This window comes from Phacochoerus africanus, chromosome 3, assembly GCF_016906955.1.
Source record: "Phacochoerus africanus isolate WHEZ1 chromosome 3, ROS_Pafr_v1, whole genome shotgun sequence".
NCBI lineage: Eukaryota > Metazoa > Chordata > Mammalia > Artiodactyla > Suidae > Phacochoerus > Phacochoerus africanus.
Genome location: NC_062546.1, coordinates 44,948,933 through 44,966,886, shown reverse-complemented (window position 1 = coordinate 44,966,886; position 17,954 = coordinate 44,948,933). Strand labels below are relative to the sequence as shown.

The following is a 17,954-nucleotide window of genomic DNA, read 5'->3' as shown; positions in this document are numbered from 1 at the left end:
CCCCTATTTCCCGTGCTTATTTGAAACCATTTCTTCCCTGTCGTTCCCCTGAGCTGTCAGCAAACGGGATGGTCACTTGTGACTGTTAGAATATCCTTGCTCTCTCTTCTAAGCCGTCTAATCCCAAAAACTGTGGGGAAAGCTGGAATATCCTTGTATTTTATTGACCGTGAGTAAGTGGTTGTTCCTGGGCATTCTTTAATTAATCTCATGCTGTATTTACTACTGATGTTTATTTTAGTGTTTATAGGCTTGTGAACATTAGCACCTGAGATGTGTATTATAACTTAGGATTTGTAGCTTTTAGCCATTCAGAAGTCATAAGCCATGTTAACGACTTATGGTGATCGCCTGCTCTGAGCAGCAGTCCAGGATCACAAGGTGGTTAGGGTCTGATTAGACATACAGTATCTCCGCTTTCTGTTCCTATTACTTTGCAGTGACCTGCTGCCTGCATGGAGAAGCACGCTTGTGGGTTGGGGCTCCTGCCCTCCTTTTCAGAGAATACAGAACAACTGGATGAGCCCAAGAATGAAATAAAAAGTGAACCTAGACCTCTTATATGTGGAATTAGTTTTTTACTTTTTTTTTTTTTTTTTTTGCCACCTAGAGACATATGGAGTTCAGGGACCAGGGATCAGATTCAAGCCACAGTTGTGACCTATACCGCAGCTTCAGCAATGTCAGATCCATTAACCCACTGTGCCCAGCCGAGGATTAAACCTGCATCCTGGTGCTACAGAGATGCCACTGATCCCATTGCGCTGCAGCAGGAACTCCTCATTTTTTAAATTAGAGTTAAATATCCACAACACCGAGTTTAGCACTTCAACCATTTTTAAGTGTGTGGCGGGAAGTATGTTCACACTGTTGTGCAACCATCACCACCGTCCATTTCCCAACTTTTTCCTTTTCTCCAGCTGAAACTTCTATACCCACTAAGCACAAACTCTCCTCTCCCCTTGCTTATCTTTCTTCTTTCCAGTTTTATTGAGATGTAATTGACATATAGCACTGTCTGGTTTAAGGTGTGCCACAGGAGTTCCCTTCCTGGCGCAGCGGTTAACAAACCACTAGGATCCATGAGGATGTGGGGTTCCATCATCCCCACAAAAACAAAAAGGAAACAAGCCATAATAATATCAATCCTAATGAAGACTCTTTTCTATATCCAAGTTAATGGGTTTTTGTATTGGAGTGTATCTCCAGTATATATAATGCTTATTTTGCAAACATCATAGCAATAATTGATCTAGGTCAGAATCAGCAATGGATCCTAAAACCACTGGGTTGTATAGGTTGATGGGCAGGAGAATATTCGCATAGTCTTTGTGTCAAACACAAATTATCTGTCACTAACAAAGGGGAAAAATACCATTAAAATGCTGCCTTTTCCAACTGATCAAATTTCATATTGCCAATTAATAGGATGAAGTGAAACCATACGCCCCTTAAGATGCATTAAGAAAGGATATAATGGGGAGTTCCCATCATAGCTCAGTGGTTAACTAATCTGACTAGCATCCATAAGAACACAGGTTCAATCCCTGGCCTCACTCAGTGGGTTAAGGATCCGGTGTTGCCGTGAGCTGTGGTGTAGGTCACAGACAAAGCTCGGATCCCAAGTTGCTATGGCTCTAGCGTAGGCCAGTAGCTACAGCTCTCATTCGACCCTTAGCCTGGGAACCTCCATATGCCGAAGGTTCGGGCCTAAAAAGCAAAAAAAAAAAAAAAAAAAAAAAAAAAAAAAAAACCAAAAAACAGTGTACAGCAGAGTTCTGTGACTTACATACATCATGACTGGAGTAAGTTGAGTGAACATCCATCATCTCATATAGATACAGAATTTTTAAAAAAGAAAAAAAAATTTCCCTGTGATTCGAGTTCTTTAGGATTTCCTCTGTTAACAACTTTCATGTATAACATGCAGCAGTGGTCATTATATTAATCATGTTCTATGTTACATCCTGACTACTTATTTATCTCATAACTGGAGGTTTGTACCTTTTGACCACCTTTATCCAATTCGCCCTCCTCCCACCCTCTACTTCTGATCACCACAAATCTGATCTCTTTTCTGTGAGTTTGTGTGGTTGGGCTTTTTGGGGTTTTTTTGAGGTATAATTGACCTATCATACCATGTTGGTTCCTGATGTATAACATAGTGAATCAGTGTTTCTGTACATTACAAAACGATCACCACCTGTGTGTTTATTTTTAATACATAGGGAAAGCAAGGAAATGCGAGCACACCAGGCTAAGATTTCTATGGAAAATAGCAAAGCCATCAGCCAAGATAAATCTATCAAGAATAAAGCAGAGCGGGAAAGGTGAGTCAGAATGCTCACTGTGGGAATGTAACACTGACTTAAAGACGCACACTCGACAAAGTTTCTGTGTGTACACACATACTCTTATTTGAGATATAAAAAACCCTATGAGTTCTGGCCTAGACTCCTGCTTTTATAATTGTTAGGAAGAGGTATTATTATGGCTATAAAACACCTTCTGATTGTTTGCTATCATCAGTAAAATAGATTGATATTCAATATACATGTGCTCATTTACAAGCAAAATTAAATAAAATGTGGCATAAACAAAATTGTATAAAATATGGCGCACTGTCCTTCCCATGCTCGTTTGGGTCATCTGCAAGCATCCGATCTGCTCAGGTGTTAAGCCCATTGTGAATGGGCTTTCAGTCCATATAACTGTGTATAGGATAGTCTTCTTCTCTTGACTGGCCTTGTACTGGCCTAGACATCAGGGATCATCTCAAGAGCACCCCCCCAAAACACCAAGTTTTCTGGTTTGTCTTTGTCTTAGGGCGGGTTTTCCAGAAACAAAACCCGCTGGGGCATATGGATGCATATGATTTACTAAAGAAAGGATCTTCAGAGAAGGGGAGGAGAGGAAGGGGGGCGGGTTCCAGGGCAGGAGCCAAGCAAGGATATTTTCTCAGCTAGAGTGCCTCTTCAGCCTGATCCCAGGCACTCTGGAGTATAAACTGCATCACGTATCTGTCTCTTTGAGCCCCGGGCACCTGGCTTTTGTTCTTTTGTGTTAGTTGCCAGGCACGTAAAGTTGGGGGATGGTTTGTGTGACCTCCAGAGAAGATCCCAGGTGCAAGCCCTCCAACCAAAGCTGGTAAAGGGGATCTTAGAGGACATCCTTAGTCATGGTACCCAAGAGAGGGAGTCAGCAGCACTTGTTTCCCAGGAATCAAAGGAAGCATCTTCACCTGTGATGCTCATTGTTGCCCCAGAAGCATCTGAGGATGCAGATGCTGGTTGCTCCATAACTGAGAACTGGGTCCACACACCAGTGGTCGAACACAGCAGGATTCCTTCTCCTGGAAAAATAAGACCTACCTAGATTGTGGCTGCTGGCTGAGTTCACCACCCACACAAAGGTTGTGTTTTATGCTCAGCAAAGTACAGAACAAAGTGAAGATTAGCTTCTGGGGTAAAATATGAACAAGAACCTTATGGCTTCACATCATTCAGCTACTAACCATAGGCTGAGCTGTTAGAGAATTTTACGTGTTAGAAAACACCCCTATTTCAATTCCCCTATCCACATGGTCCTTTGTGGATACTCAGTGGATACCTGATGTTTATTTCCTCTTTGTTTAGAACACAGCAGGAATTGCCGTCCAACTACCTCAATTTTGATTTTTTAAAAACGCATCTCACTTGTCAACCATAATAAGTAATGTTAAACTTGAAATAGGATGAAATATAAAGCATAATACCAGCTTGTGCATTCTTATGCTGTATTTCTGTAGGAATAAATATGGTTTAGAATTAATGGGCCAACAGTGGGATTTGAATTTCTTTTAATCCATGCTCATTTACACTGTCATGTTGAGGTAGCTATCTCTTTTTTGCTTAACAAAGTGCCATCCTCTGGATGTTATTCTCAGACAAGGAACTTTGTTTAATGGCCTTGTACACATGGAAATGATATTGTCCACTTTAGCTCAGAAACATAAAATATCCATGCCATGATAAAACCTCATTTAACTGGTTTAGGTGGTCTAAACTTGAAATACAGAATTCAGTATGATAAATGTGCTAATGATTAAATAGCTCTTTATCATGTATTTTCAAATATGTTGCAAAACATATTGGATTTCGGAGTTCCCGTCGTGGCGCAGTGGTTAACGAACCCGACTAGGAACCATGAGGTTGCGGGTTGAATCCCTGGCCTTGCTCAGTGGGTTAACGATCCGGCGTTGCCGTGAGCTGTGGTGTAGGTTGCAGACGCGGCTCGGATCCAGCATTGCTGTGGCTCTGGCGTAGGCTGGTGGCTATAGCTCCGATTCGACCCCTAGCCTGGGAACCTCCATATGCCGTGGGGGCGGCCCAAGAAAATGGCAAAAAGACAAAAAAAAAAATTGGATTTCAGCCTAGTTGAGGTCAAATTATCTTAAATTATAAGTTACTGATAACTTAGCCAGAAGAGTTTTTATTTAATTTCCTTATTTTGAATTAATATACTTATTTTTGTCTTTTTTTTTAATTTTATTTTAGGGCCACACCCATGACATATGTAGATTCTCAAGCTAGGAGTTGAATCAGAGCTACAGTTGCTGCCTACAGCACAGCCACAGCAATGCCAGATCCCAGCTGCATCTGCGACCTACACCACAGCTCACAGCAACACTGAATCCTTAACCCACTGAGTGAGGCCAGGGATTGAACCCACAACCTCATGGTTACTAGTCGGATTTGTTTCCGCTGTGCCACAACAGGAACTCCTACTTATTTACTATAACTCTGAATCCAGTTATTCTAGGTCATTCTAAAACATTTACAAATGGCTAGTTTTTTTTAAAAAAAATAATGTCTTTGTGTCAACTGTTTACCTCTTTGAAATATACACAGTGTGTATCCACTTTATCAAATTACTGAGAAAAAAAATTTTAAATTAACAATCATAGAGCTAAGAAAGACATGTAGAAGCTTAATAATAAGTTCTATTCTTGGGTCAAAGAAGACATTTCAACATAAATGGCATGATATTTATAACCAAATAACAGTGCAGACACTGTTGATCAATACGTCAGAGGTGGAGTTCCCATTATGGCTCAGCGGTTAACAAATCTGACTAGCATCCATGAGGATGCAGGCTCAATCCCCAGCTTCGCTCAGTGGGTTAAGGATCCAGTGTTGCCGTGAACCATGGTGTAGGTTGCAGATGTGGCTTGGATCCCACATTGCTGTGGCTGTGGCATAGGCCAGCAGCTGTAGCTCCAATTTGACCCCAGCCTGGGAACCTCCATATGCCATGTGTGCAGCTCTAAAAAGCCAAAAACAACAACAAAAAAATGTCAGAGGCAACTAAAGTATACAGAAAGAGAAATAATCAGAAAAATGAAGAGGCAGCCTATCGACTGGGAGAAAATATTTGCAAACCATTTATCAGATAAGGGGTTAATATCCAAAATATATAAGGATCTCATACAAATCAATAGCAGAAAATATAATAATAATCTGATCTTAAAATGGGCAGAGGACCTGAATAGACATTTTTCAAAAGAAGACATGTAGATGGCCAACAGATATAAGAAAAGGTGCTCAGCATCACTAATCATCAGGGAATGCAAATCAAAACCACAATATCACCTCACACCTATCAGAATGGCTTTCATCAAAAGCCAAGTGATAATAAGTATTGGTGAGGATGTGGAGAAAAGGGAGCCCTTGGCACACTTGGAGAGGTTATAAATTGGTTTAGCCACTGTGGAAAACAGTATGGAGGAGTTTCCTCAGAAAATTAAAAATAGAACTAACATATGATCCAGCAATTCCACTTCTGGGTCTTTATCCAAAGGAAATGGAAACACTATCAGGAAGAGATCTCTGCACCTCCATATTCATCCCAGCAGTATTCACAATAGCCATGACACAGGAACAACCTAAGTGTCTATCAACAGAGGAATGGTTAAAGGAAATTTGAGATGTATATACAATGAAATATTATTTAGCCATAAAGAGAAGAAAATCCTAGAGTTCCCTTGTGGCTCTTCAGGTTAAGGACCTGGCTTCGTCACTGCTATGGCTCAGGTTACAGCTGTGGCACAGGTTTGATCCCTGGCCTGGGAACTTCCTCATGCCATGGATGTAGCCACTTCCCCCCCCCCAAAAAAAAGACAAACAAATAAAACAAAAAGAGGAGTTCCCATCATGGCTCAGCAGTTAATGAATCTGACTAGCATCCATGAGGACTCAGGTTTGATCCCTGGCCTTGCTCAGTGGGTTAAGGACCTGGCAATGTCCTGAGCTATGGTGTAGGTCACAGATGCTGCTTGGATCTGGCATTGCTGTGGCTGTGGTTTAGGCCGCAGCTGCAGCTCCAATTAGACCCCTAGCCAGGGAATCTCCATATGCCACAGGTGGGGTCCTAAGAAACAACAAAAAAAAGAAATCCTGCCATTTGGGACAACATGGGTAAACTTTAAGAAACATTATGCTAAGTAAAATAAATCAGACAGAGAAAGACAAATACTGTGTATTTGTGGAATCTAAAAAGTAAATTAATAGAAACAGGATGGAATGGTGATTGTCAGGGGTTGGGAGTAGGGGAAAATGGGGAGATAATGGTTAAAAGGCACAAACTTGCAGTTATAAGATTAATAAGTTTTAGGGATCTAATTTTAGCATGCTGACTATAGTTCAAAATACTGTATTATATACTTAAAGTTGCGAAGAGAGTAGATCTTTAAGTGATATTTACAGTGAAAATTAATGAGCAAAGTGTTCAAAGAGAGCATAAAATTAGAAAAATAGGGTGAACCCAAAGATCTCAGATGAGAAGAAATAAACATTTAAGAAGCAAAAATTATTAAAATAGAAAAAAAGCAAAAGAGTATTTTTTTATAAATATAACAAAGCAAAAGCTTGTTATCTGAAGAAAAAACTATCAGTGAACAGTGAACCTCCAGCAAGACTGATCAAGAAGAGAGAAAAGGCACAAATTAGTAATATTAGGTATGAAGAGAGAAATAACTACAGATACAGTAATATTTTTGAAAACCAAGACTAGTATAAGCAATACTACCAATGAATTTGAAAACTTAGATAAGAATGGACAATTGCGTAGAGAAGTTGAAATATCTAAAACTGACTGTACAAGAAAGAAAAACAACCTGGATAGGCCTATTACTGTTGCAGAAACTGAATCCGTTGTTAAGTCTCTTCAGTCATAAAACACTCCACCTCACCAGTAATCAAGGAAAATGTGAATTAAAGCAACAGCATGATAGTGTTTCAAAAAACCAACCAGTTGACAGAAAATAACGAGTGGGCAAAGTTATGGAGAAAGATTAACACCCAGATGTCATGATTGCAGGGCAAATTGGGCCAAGAGCTTTGGAGGAAAGATGAGGTTGTTCATTCCCTACCGACCTGAAAGTCTAGGCTTCCACCCTGGAGAAACCTTTGCTCATATATACAAGAAGATATATCTTATACTTCATTTATTTAGTTAACAGATACTATGCCATGCATCGTAGGACCCTAAGCAGTGGTCCATTGTGCATTGTTGGGAACGAACCTACTTTTTATCAGTGGATGAAATGAAAATATTGTAATCTACTCATAAATGAAAAAGTCCATACAGCAGATGAAAATAATGGAATAGTTTGAAACATAGCTATGGTGATAATTTATAGAAAGCAACCCTGAATATGTTACCATTTAGATTAATTTGGAAACCATACAAAACAACATGTATAGTCCAGAAGCATCAGCACCACCTGGGAACTTGTTAGAAATGCAGAATCTCAGGTCCATCCCAGATGCAAGGAATCAGACCCTCTAGGGGTGGGCCCAGCAACCTATGTTTTTTGATAGTATCTCCTTCTGATTTGTATTCATGTGGACGTTTGAGAAGAACTTGTGTATATTACATATGGCCACACCCATGTGTAATAAAGCTATTAAAACATGGATGGGAAGGTTCATACCAAATTCAGAATAATGGTTATGTCTGGGGAAGAGAGAAAGGAGGAAGTGGAGTCTGGACAAATACGAAGAGGGTTTAAATTATATCTGCAACATTTTATTTCCTTTTAACATATGAGACAAGAATTGTAAAACACTACTATTGACCAATCTGAATGATAGGTACACAGATTTTTTTTATCTTTTTCTCTATACATGATATATTTCCAAATTCCTCAATAAAAATAAGGAAAAGAAAGTGATAATCCCATCCAGATAACTTAATGGAATACGACTCATTTAATATCATGTTAATTCTATCTAATGTCGTATCAACTGTTGTTTGCACCTACTGTTTTTAGGCGAGTCAGAGAGTTAAACAGCAGCAACACTAAAAAGTTTCTGGAAGAGAGAAAGAGAGTAAGTATTCTATAATTATCTTGGCACTTTTCCTTTATATAACTATAAACAGTAGCTCATGCTTATACACCGGACTTCTAGCTAATTTGCTTAATTTGATTTACTGTACATTCAATCTTCTAGCTCCTCTTCTCTGTTTCTTGAAAGCTAAAGCAATTTCTTACTAAAATCTTTAAGGTAATTATTTGGCATTACTTTATATAGAAAATGAAGCCAGATTTTCAACACACACAAGTGCTCTTTTGTTTTCTAAGATTTTGGCAGGAACTATCCTGTCAGTAAAAAATTAGATGTGCTTTTAAACTCTGCTGGTTTTCAGGCAGTTTTTCATTCTTTTTTATTATTTTTATATCCTTCACCTAAATCACAAACTACCAGGAGTTTCTGTCGTGGCACAGTGGTTAATGAATCTGACTAGGAACCATGAGGTTGCGGGTTCGATCCCTGGCCTTGCTCAGTGGGTTAAGGATCTGGCATTGCCGTGATCTGTGGTGTAAGTCCCCGATGCGGTTCTGATCCTGCGTTGCTGTGGCCATGGTGTAGGCTGGCAGCTACAGCTCCGATTGGACCCCTAGCCTGGGAACCTCCATATGCCTTGGGAGCGGCCCTAGAAAAGACAAATAAATAAATAAATAAATTGCAAACTACCAACCTTCTTTGTCCATAAGTTTTAGGATTATGACCTAAAGGTGATCAGATTTTTTTTTTTTTTTTTGCAGCTTGCAATGAAGCAGTCCAAAGAAATGGATCAGTTGAAAAAAGTACAGCTTGAGCACCTCGAATTCCTAGAGAAACAGAATGAGCAGGTATTTGACCTACAACACATAAAAAATGTAGGCAGCCAACCAGATAGGGAGGCAAATGCAGTGGTCCACAGTGACCCCGCTGCTAAAGCCAGTGACCTGCGTAGTGGCATGGGAAGCTGGCTAGAAAAATTTGGTGCCATGACTGTACTTTACCCACTCTATCCAACAAGAACAGAAAATATTCTTGTTTAAAGTGGGGGAAGAATGTGGCTGTAAGGAAAAAAGAATCAAAAGTCACAATTCGATTAGATTATGGGGTTCTAAGAAGAACATTACTGAGAGGAGGAGAAAACAGATTACAAATTATTTCTCCGTTTTTATGCAGCGTTGTATCAATTGTTCCCTAGAGGCAGGTGACACTGTATTTCAGAGCAAATGAGAGAAACCACTTATTTTCAACCTTAATCTAAACATGAGGTTATAGGAGATCCCATCGTGGCTCAGCAGTTAACAAACCCAACTAGTATCCATGAGAACACAGATTTGATCCCTGGCCTCACTCAGTGGGTTAAGGATCTGGCGTTGCTGTGAGCTGTGGTGTAGGTCACAGACACAACTCGGATCCCCCATTACTGTGGCTGTGGCGTAGGCCAGCAGCTGTAGCTCCAATTGGACCCCTAGCCTAGGAACCTCCACAGGTGCAGCCCTATTTATTTATTTAAGTTAATTAATTAAATAAAAATGAAGTTATAAAACTTTAGGGCTTACAAGCAAAACCTAAAGGCATGAGCTGCCATAACTCCTTAAATCACTGAATGTGCATGGATACTACATTCTTGGTGCTAAATACTAAATTCAACCATATACACAAATACAGAGTTCCCTGATGGCTCAGTGGGTTAAGGATCTGGCATTGTCACTGCTGTGGCACAGATTCGATCCTGGGCCCAGAAACTTCTGCATGTGTGGGTGCAGCCAAAAAAAAAAAATACACAAATAAAAAGAGTTATCTGAAATCCAACTATTTAGTAGTTTTCAGGCATATACGATCACCTAGACAAATGTGTGTAGTACAGATAGATGGGCTCCATTCAAAATGGGCTGTAGCCCATCGGCCATCCACAGTCTTGTTTCAGTTTGATGGGAATACCTCTTGCTTATATGGTAAAATGGCCCTTAACAGAAGTTAAAATTTCCATCTGTCTCAGTTGAAATATACCTCTTCAGGTATAGCTGGTTTGGAATTTATTATTTCTAGATAATTTACTTCGCTGAAATAAGGTTTTGCTGAAATATGTACTTGTACTGCATTATCTTTTACTATTTCCCTTCATATATGAAGTAATCCTATTTAAGGTAGGTTTTTTTTCAGATTAAGTGGCTTCCATTGAAGAACACAAGTGGAAATTAAAAAGTACCTTTGAGAAAGTATAACGAAACCATAAAACCTTTTTGTGGGGTGGGGTATGGTAATTGGGTCACAGATAAATCCAGTTTCTGGTTTCAGATTCTTTCCTTTTTGGTTGACAGAAGTTTTATTCATCAACATACTTCTGAGTTATGTTTCCCATTTCCTTTCCAGCTAAGTGCTTCTGTTCATGGACAATCCACAGATCCCCAAGGGGGACAATAAATGTTTATTGTCCCAGGGGTCCAACCCATTTGACCAACTCATAAATGAGTAACTTCTGGTACAGGTTACCTGATGCTGTTGCTCTTAAAGCCTTTCTCAGAAAGTGATCCTGGGATAAAAGTGAGAATAGGGATAAAGGTAGACCCACCATCTCCAAAATATTAGAATCCACTTCAGTGACTCAGGACTGGGTGGGGATAAGGATGCGTTAGAAGGTGGAACAATGAAGGTAAGGCACAATTATGTTCCAGTTAACCAAATTAAGAAACGACTTAGAAATCATTGTGTTGCTTAGCAACAAGTTTGACTAAAGAATGTCAGCGTGCTAAAAATTACTCATCACTACAATGATGGTGTACTTCAGAGCTGGCGAATACAGTTACCTCGTGTTTTTAGTTTCAGAGCTAAATTACATAACTTAAAAAAAAATCACATTAGCTTTTATCCTAATACATGGGTAACTCAAACCACACCAGAGTGCTTGCGTTGAAATATTGATCAAATCATGTTGGGAGGTTAGTAGCTTTTTTCCCCAAAATGCACCTAATGCCTTGTAATGAGTCACAAGTAATGTCTACCACCCACAACTGATAACCTTGAGTCACAGAAGCTCAGGACCTGAGAAGCCCTGAGATTTGATGAAGATTTCATGAGATTCAAAGAAAGGAAATTCAAGATGTATTGATGCTGATGGCAAATGGAGCACTGGGATTTGAATTTCTGTGTTCAAAGCTTTGCTTTATCAATCCGGCCTATTCTGTAACACATTCAATCTCAGATCTTTGGAGTCTACTCTTTTTGGAATTTGAAGACCAGAGACCTCTCTATTCAGTTACTCAGTGTGGTGCAAACTTGTTATAGACACAGTGCAAGAGATGCAGTGACGCTCTTTCTTCCCTCATAATAGGTCACGGTCAGGACTGTTGGAGAGATCCTTTCATAACCAATTAAACATTGCATGGGCAAAAGACAGCTTCCTGTCTCCAGACAACCCCAAACTTGTATAACAATCTCCCCAACTATTGTTAACCCCCCCCCAAAATTTTTCTGTTTCTAAGCCAAAAATAATTTTAACCTTCTCCCATAATATCTCCCTTTAGGGTTTCTTACTGCGTCCCTATTGACCCTGCTCCTCTTAAGTTCTCCCAGTCGCCCCAAAGCAAAGCCTGAAATAAATCTATTTAATTCAATACATGGTGTTGAGGGCATTGACAGAAACAACTCCAGTTTTAATAGATTTGGGTCCTGATTCTGGATCTTGTTTTCCTATGTCCTTTTAAAGCCTCCTAATGGGCTTGCCTCCTTGGTCAGCCAGTTATTCATTGAAATCTCCAAAGGTTGGGGGTTTTCTTCCTACTGTTTCCCTTAGACCTCCCAGCCACACATCTCATCCGTCTTGACATGCACCATTTCCAACATGAACAGCTCCATTACTGTCACACCCAAGTTGTACAAATTGATTTTTGTCATCAATCCTATCATTTAATAAAGAGAGGTGAGGGATCTCGATAAAGGGGTGGGGGGCTCCCCACTCACTGCCGCATAAGAGAGGCAGGCGCAGTCTGGGCTAATAGGCATCGGTTGTTTGTTTTGTTCTTTTTTTTTTTTTTTAAGATCAACTGGGGGAAGTTTGTCATTGATGGTTCTATACATGTTTTAGCCTTAGCTTTTTGCTTTTCCGTATATGGTTTTGCATTCATTTCTCAAATTCACTTCAGTACTCATTTATTTTCTTTGTTTTGTATGTATGACTCAATTTTGACATTACTATTTTTGTACAAACAGCTTTTGAAATCCTGTCACGCAGTGTCCCAAACTCAAGGTAGGACCGAAACTCTGATAAGCAAAATATTGCCTTCCTGCTCTCCTATGTCAGTCTTCTCCTGGCTTTGATGATTCACATCTTCTCATGACTAGTTAATATCTCGAGGGTTTGGATTTTCAATTTTGACTCTTTGATGCTTGAATGTATGATGTCGTATTCAAACCTCAACACCCAACCTCTTGAGAAAGTTATTTCTGAAGGCGTTTTAGCAGCCTTTCCAGTGGCAACCCTGCGAAACTCAAGTCAGGCTAATGAGAATGTCACCAGACATCAGAAACAGTGATAAATGATTGTCATTTGGACCGACCACAGCTAAAGCTGGGTCACAGAATCAGATCTTCCACGAACATGAATGTGACCGCCACTCATTTTTATAGCACCCCAGTTAAAGTTCATGGGTGGCTTTTAATGACAGTTATGGTCTGCATGCAGACATTATACAGAGTCATTATACAATGACTCTTGTCATGCTTTCTGTTAGATCTGGTCTGCCAGAGACCCTAATCGCCCCTCGTAAGTAGGGTGACCATGTAATTTATTGTTCAAACAGGATAGTTTTGAGAGTGAAAGGGGACGCTGTTCATAATAACCAGGATCATAGGCACAAACTGGAACCGTCCCTGACAAGTGGTTATGAATGGTCACCCTGCTCATACGAGAATTTGGCTTTATCTTTTGGTGTCATATGATCCTTCTTCCTAAATTGTATTCAATATCATCTTTAAATGCTAAAGGGGGGGAAGAATAGGGAATTTTTTATTATTACTATTTATTGAACATAAAAGTATTTAATTTCAAGTACCGAGAATGTTTCACTGTCATCTCTTATGAATACTGTTTGTGTCATAGTTTCATGTTTGTATATTTTTCTCCATTTTTTTCATTTCTCTCTTAGAGCATTATTATATTTTAGGCACAAAAAACAAAAACAAAAACAAAAAACCTGGGCAGGGGGAACCATCCATCCAAATGTAAGCAGAAAGTCATAGCTATTGGTGTTATCCATCCTCACCATAATGAAACATCAAGCCACAATATAAATACAGGCATAAGAAGAAAATCGCTCTGTGGTCCATGGATTAAACTCATTTTGTAGCAGGGCTTCATTGGGAACATTTAGACACTCATAGTATGATCTGCAGAGTTGCACAAATCCTCCCATTGACCTTGTATTTAGTGGGAATACCTAAGTAGACATGAATAGTAACATCAGAGTCCTCCTCTGGGTTAAATCTTTATATATCCATGTTTCCATTTTTAAAAGTCCTTTATTTCAATGTGTTGTGTTACTAAGAAAGGATGGGGATGCTTTATTGTTCCTCCAAAAGATACAGGCATTGGGTTAGACAAAAGCATCCAGTTGGAAAGTAAACTTTGAAATTGATTTTCCCTACATTGCCACGCAATGATTTGTCACCAGAACCCGCTCCGGTCTGGCTCCTTTCCACCTCCCAAAGCAGCTGGTTGTCTTCCTGACAATCTTAATTCATGAGATAGAATTCAATATGACTTACTTCCTGGGATGGCCCGTAAAGAAACGAATTACCCCAGAGGAGTGAGAGCCAGTATGGATACGTTTTGGATGATAGCATTCCAGGAGCCCTACGTATTCCTGTAAAATTCTGTCCAAGCTAGACCAATGTGACATGCTCCCATCCAGGCTTCTCCATCGGCGAGATTCATAGGGAATTACTTTTCATTAAATTTCAGGCTATTTGGGGAATAAATTGTGCATAAGCAATGCTTATTCAAAAGGTGATCGAATTAATCTACACACAGTCAAGGCATGTAAATCTGTAGAAACTAAATCAAACAGTTTGACATGACATAATTTAAAAGTGATAGGCATAGCCTCTTTTCAAATGACTTTCCTGGTACTTTGTGGACCAGTTCTTCTCAGATTTGAACATGTGTAAAAATTTCCTGGGGATCCTATTAAGATGCAGATTCTGGGTCGGTTCGTCGGGGGTGGAGTCCAAGATTCTGCATCTCTTACAAGGCCCCAGAAGATGCTGATGCTGCTGGTCCGTGGATCACATTTTAAGTAGTCAGGACATAGTGACAAGCATCAGATTTATGGGAGGAGAGAGGTGGGGTTGCTACATGCCTTCAGGAAAGGATTTCAACCTGTAAGGGCACATTTCTGATGTTACAGGCGAAGGAGATGCAGCAGATGGTGAAATTGGAAGCCGAGATGGACCGCAGACCAGCAACAGTTGTATGAAACTCCAGGACGCAAACTGAAACGGCAGAACTGCAGCATCAAGAGAGCACTCCCAAATTTCTGAACACAACTTCCACAGCAGAAAGCTGATGTCTTTTGCGTTTCCTTTACGTATAGACGAGCTGTTACCTGAAACCACAGAGACATGCTTCTCTTAAACATGTTGAATACTGAATCCCTTGGCCAACCAAAAGTAGCTACAAATCCACAAAATTACAGTCCAGTAAAGCAGAGTTTAACCCATTGATCATACTACTTAAACATGTTTGCTATAAAATATCATCACAAGTAAATGAGCTTGGTGTAAACAACTCTGCTTTGTGATGCATTAGGACATGTTTGAGCTACAGCAAATTAGTGCATTAGCAATGTCATAGCAAGTGCATGCACTAAGGGGGAAAAGAAACTCTGTCTCCAAATTTATCAGCAGAAGTGGTCATCTTCTAGACGAATAATCTGGGGGACATTTTCTACATCTGAGTTACCTCATCAGTAAGTGCCATGTTTCCACCATGTCATAAGAAACTAATTTCCTGCAACAGTTGTGGAAATGATTAGAACAATAGAAAATAGAGCAGTATACCTGTGCCAAAACCCATCAGTGCTCAAAAGGAGAACTGTGTTAAGCACATTAAAGAAAGTTTACATCTGACATTGCTTTCTAGGAATTGCTTCTGCAGATTCCAGACACTACAGCTCACTCTTAACACCGTAAAAAGATCGTGAAGTGGTTATTGGCAAGCGTTTGTAAATGTGACCATGTATAAAGCATTTATACTCCTAATTCACACTGTTAGAGAACAAAATCATCTGAGTATTGCCACATGACAAGGTTAGTAAACAGGAATACTAGAACTACGTTTTGCATGATGCACAAGCACCAATTACGACTAATCCGTACACAGTTAACCTAATGCAAATAAATACTGGTTAAGTCGATGTATGGCACAGAATATAATTTGACTCTCAAGACTTTTTGCATAATGAAAAAGTCTATATATATGTGTATATGAATTATGTGGGCATTCTTGATACTTCAAGTTCTAGTTTCAAAACAAATACATAACTAATTTAATTTTACACAAAAATATTTATGCAGATTTTCAGAATTTCATATCCAGAAATAACCTTTTTATGTCTGTTAAATATCGAAACAATTTGCTACAGTGTTAACCTGCATGGTCTTAAAGCCTGCTGTAGTTGTGTTGCAGACAGTGCATGAAAAAGTCCCCCCTGGGAATGGAGCTGTGCCCCAAAGCCCAGAGGAGCACATGGAAACTGGGTTAGTCTAGAACTAATCAGATTACTGATTTAGGACACAGAATACCAACAGAATTGTTGTATATGCTTGTACAGATTGATTCTGTGTGTTCCTCTGAACAAAGCAGAGAGAATTATGTTACCATCAAGATTGAAATGAAACTTCCAACTTCTCTAATAAAAAATGAAAACACATTTAATACCCCTCAGAGTTATTTGCTCCTAAGGATGCCTTCCTTGTTCATCAGTGATCTCTTCATTGTTTTCAGAGGGGGCTCATGTGTGCCCCCAACACATTTTCCTCCCAAAGGACACAAAACACGCTGATTCCGGCTTGACTCTCAATGTCAAGTGCTTGTTTTTCTTGTTCTCATATGTATCATTTGAACTGGCTTCTGTGAAATTTCTCTGGTTCCAGATTTCCTTATCGGAAAGACAATGGCATTAGACTACATGTCTTTCGGCACTAACATCCCAGGAAAAATGATGGCTGTTAAAGTGGTGCCTGGGATGGCCAATTTTCAAAGATTCTAAATGGCTCCCTCTCAGCAGATCAAATAGCTTCTTCACAGAGCTTAGCATAGCTCACCATTTTGCATCACTTGACTGAATCCATCACTCACCCCTCTTTCCTCTACTTCTAAGAGGTACTCCTAGTTTGCCCATTTTTCTGATCATTTCTTCTCTGGCTTTTCATCCTCCTACACTGCTGTAAATATTTCTGCCTTCCATCTTCCATCTAGAGTCAATTTTTTCTTTAACCTAGAGTACTTCCAATATTTGAGATAATATTGGGAGACTCACAATATTGTAAGACTCTCCCAAATGTTGTAACACTCCTCTGAAGAATCCACTGTGATAGGATTAAAATGTACACACAGCTCAAATGTTCAACAAAAATGTTTATTTTATTTTTTTTAGAATACCTTGTTATCAGACAATAATTTTTTTATTTTATTTTTTGGCTGTGCCTATGACATGCTGAAGTACTTGGGCCAGGGATCAAACTTAGCCACAGTGGCAACTTGAGCCACAGCAGCAACAATGCTAGATCCTTAACCTGATGAGCCATCTGGAAACTCCTAAGATATGTTTATTTTTTCTCTTTCTTTCTTTCATTCTTTCTCTTTCTTTCTTTCCTTCTTTCTTTCCTCCCTTCCCCCCTTCCTTGTTTTGTTTTATTTTTGTTTTATCTTTTTAGGGCCACACCTGCAGCATATGGAAGTTCCTAGGCTAAGGGGTCGAATCAGAGCTGCAGCTGCAGGCCACAGCCACAGCCATGCCAGATCCTACCTTCATCTGCAACATTCACCACAGCTTGTGGCAACACCAGATCCTTTAACACACTGAGTGAGGCCAGAGTTCAAAGGTGCATCCTCATGGGTACTAGTCAGGTTCTTAATCCACTGAGCCACAACAAGAACGCCAAGATGTGTTTATCTTCTATTGTTAAGTTTATATGGCACTCAGATTCTGCATTCTCACTTTTTAGGAAGGGGGAAAAAGCTCGCTAATCAAAGTTAGTCTCTTCCAGCTTTAAACTAAAAAACGCCTATTTCAGAGGCATCTTCAGTAATTTCAAAGTCAAGCCCCCAGTTAGAGTTCTCTCGCCATTCTGGAGGTCTCCCTGCTTCATACCCTAGATCGCCTCTGGGTGTGACTGGAAGCTCCTGTGTCCTCCTGGCGGTGGGGAGAAGCAGCTGGTCTCCCCTGTTGCATGGTCTGAACTGCCCTATACTGCAGCCCTGCAGGGTGGGCCCTTCCATTCTAGTGTCTCAAGGTCTGCTCAGCAGAGACTTCACTCTGGGCTCAATTTATCCCAGCATTTTTCTAGGATACGCAGAAACTTCTGAATCTTTGTGGGGGAACCAGAAGTGCTAGCTCAGGTCCATCTATT

The 17,954-nt window shown here is 39.8% G+C and overlaps 1 protein-coding gene across 7 annotated transcripts in view; it reads left to right on the top strand.

Annotated features, from left to right (window-relative positions):
* The window catches only part of PLCB4 (phospholipase C beta 4), a 485,858-nt gene extending 469,606 nt beyond the window's left edge, over positions 1 to 16,252 (top strand). For all 7 annotated transcript variants that reach the window (XM_047771687.1, XM_047771685.1, XM_047771688.1 and 4 more), the window contains 5 exons: positions 2,229 to 2,330; positions 8,312 to 8,369; positions 9,089 to 9,175; positions 12,534 to 12,570; positions 14,729 to 16,252. In XM_047771687.1, the coding sequence (XP_047627643.1) occupies positions 2,229 to 2,330; positions 8,312 to 8,369; positions 9,089 to 9,175; positions 12,534 to 12,570; positions 14,729 to 14,817 (373 nt within the window). In that variant the 3' untranslated portion in view covers positions 14,818 to 16,252. The remainder of the gene's footprint in view (positions 1 to 2,228; positions 2,331 to 8,311; positions 8,370 to 9,088; positions 9,176 to 12,533; positions 12,571 to 14,728) is intronic.
* Positions 16,253 to 17,954: the final 1,702 nt, after the last annotated feature.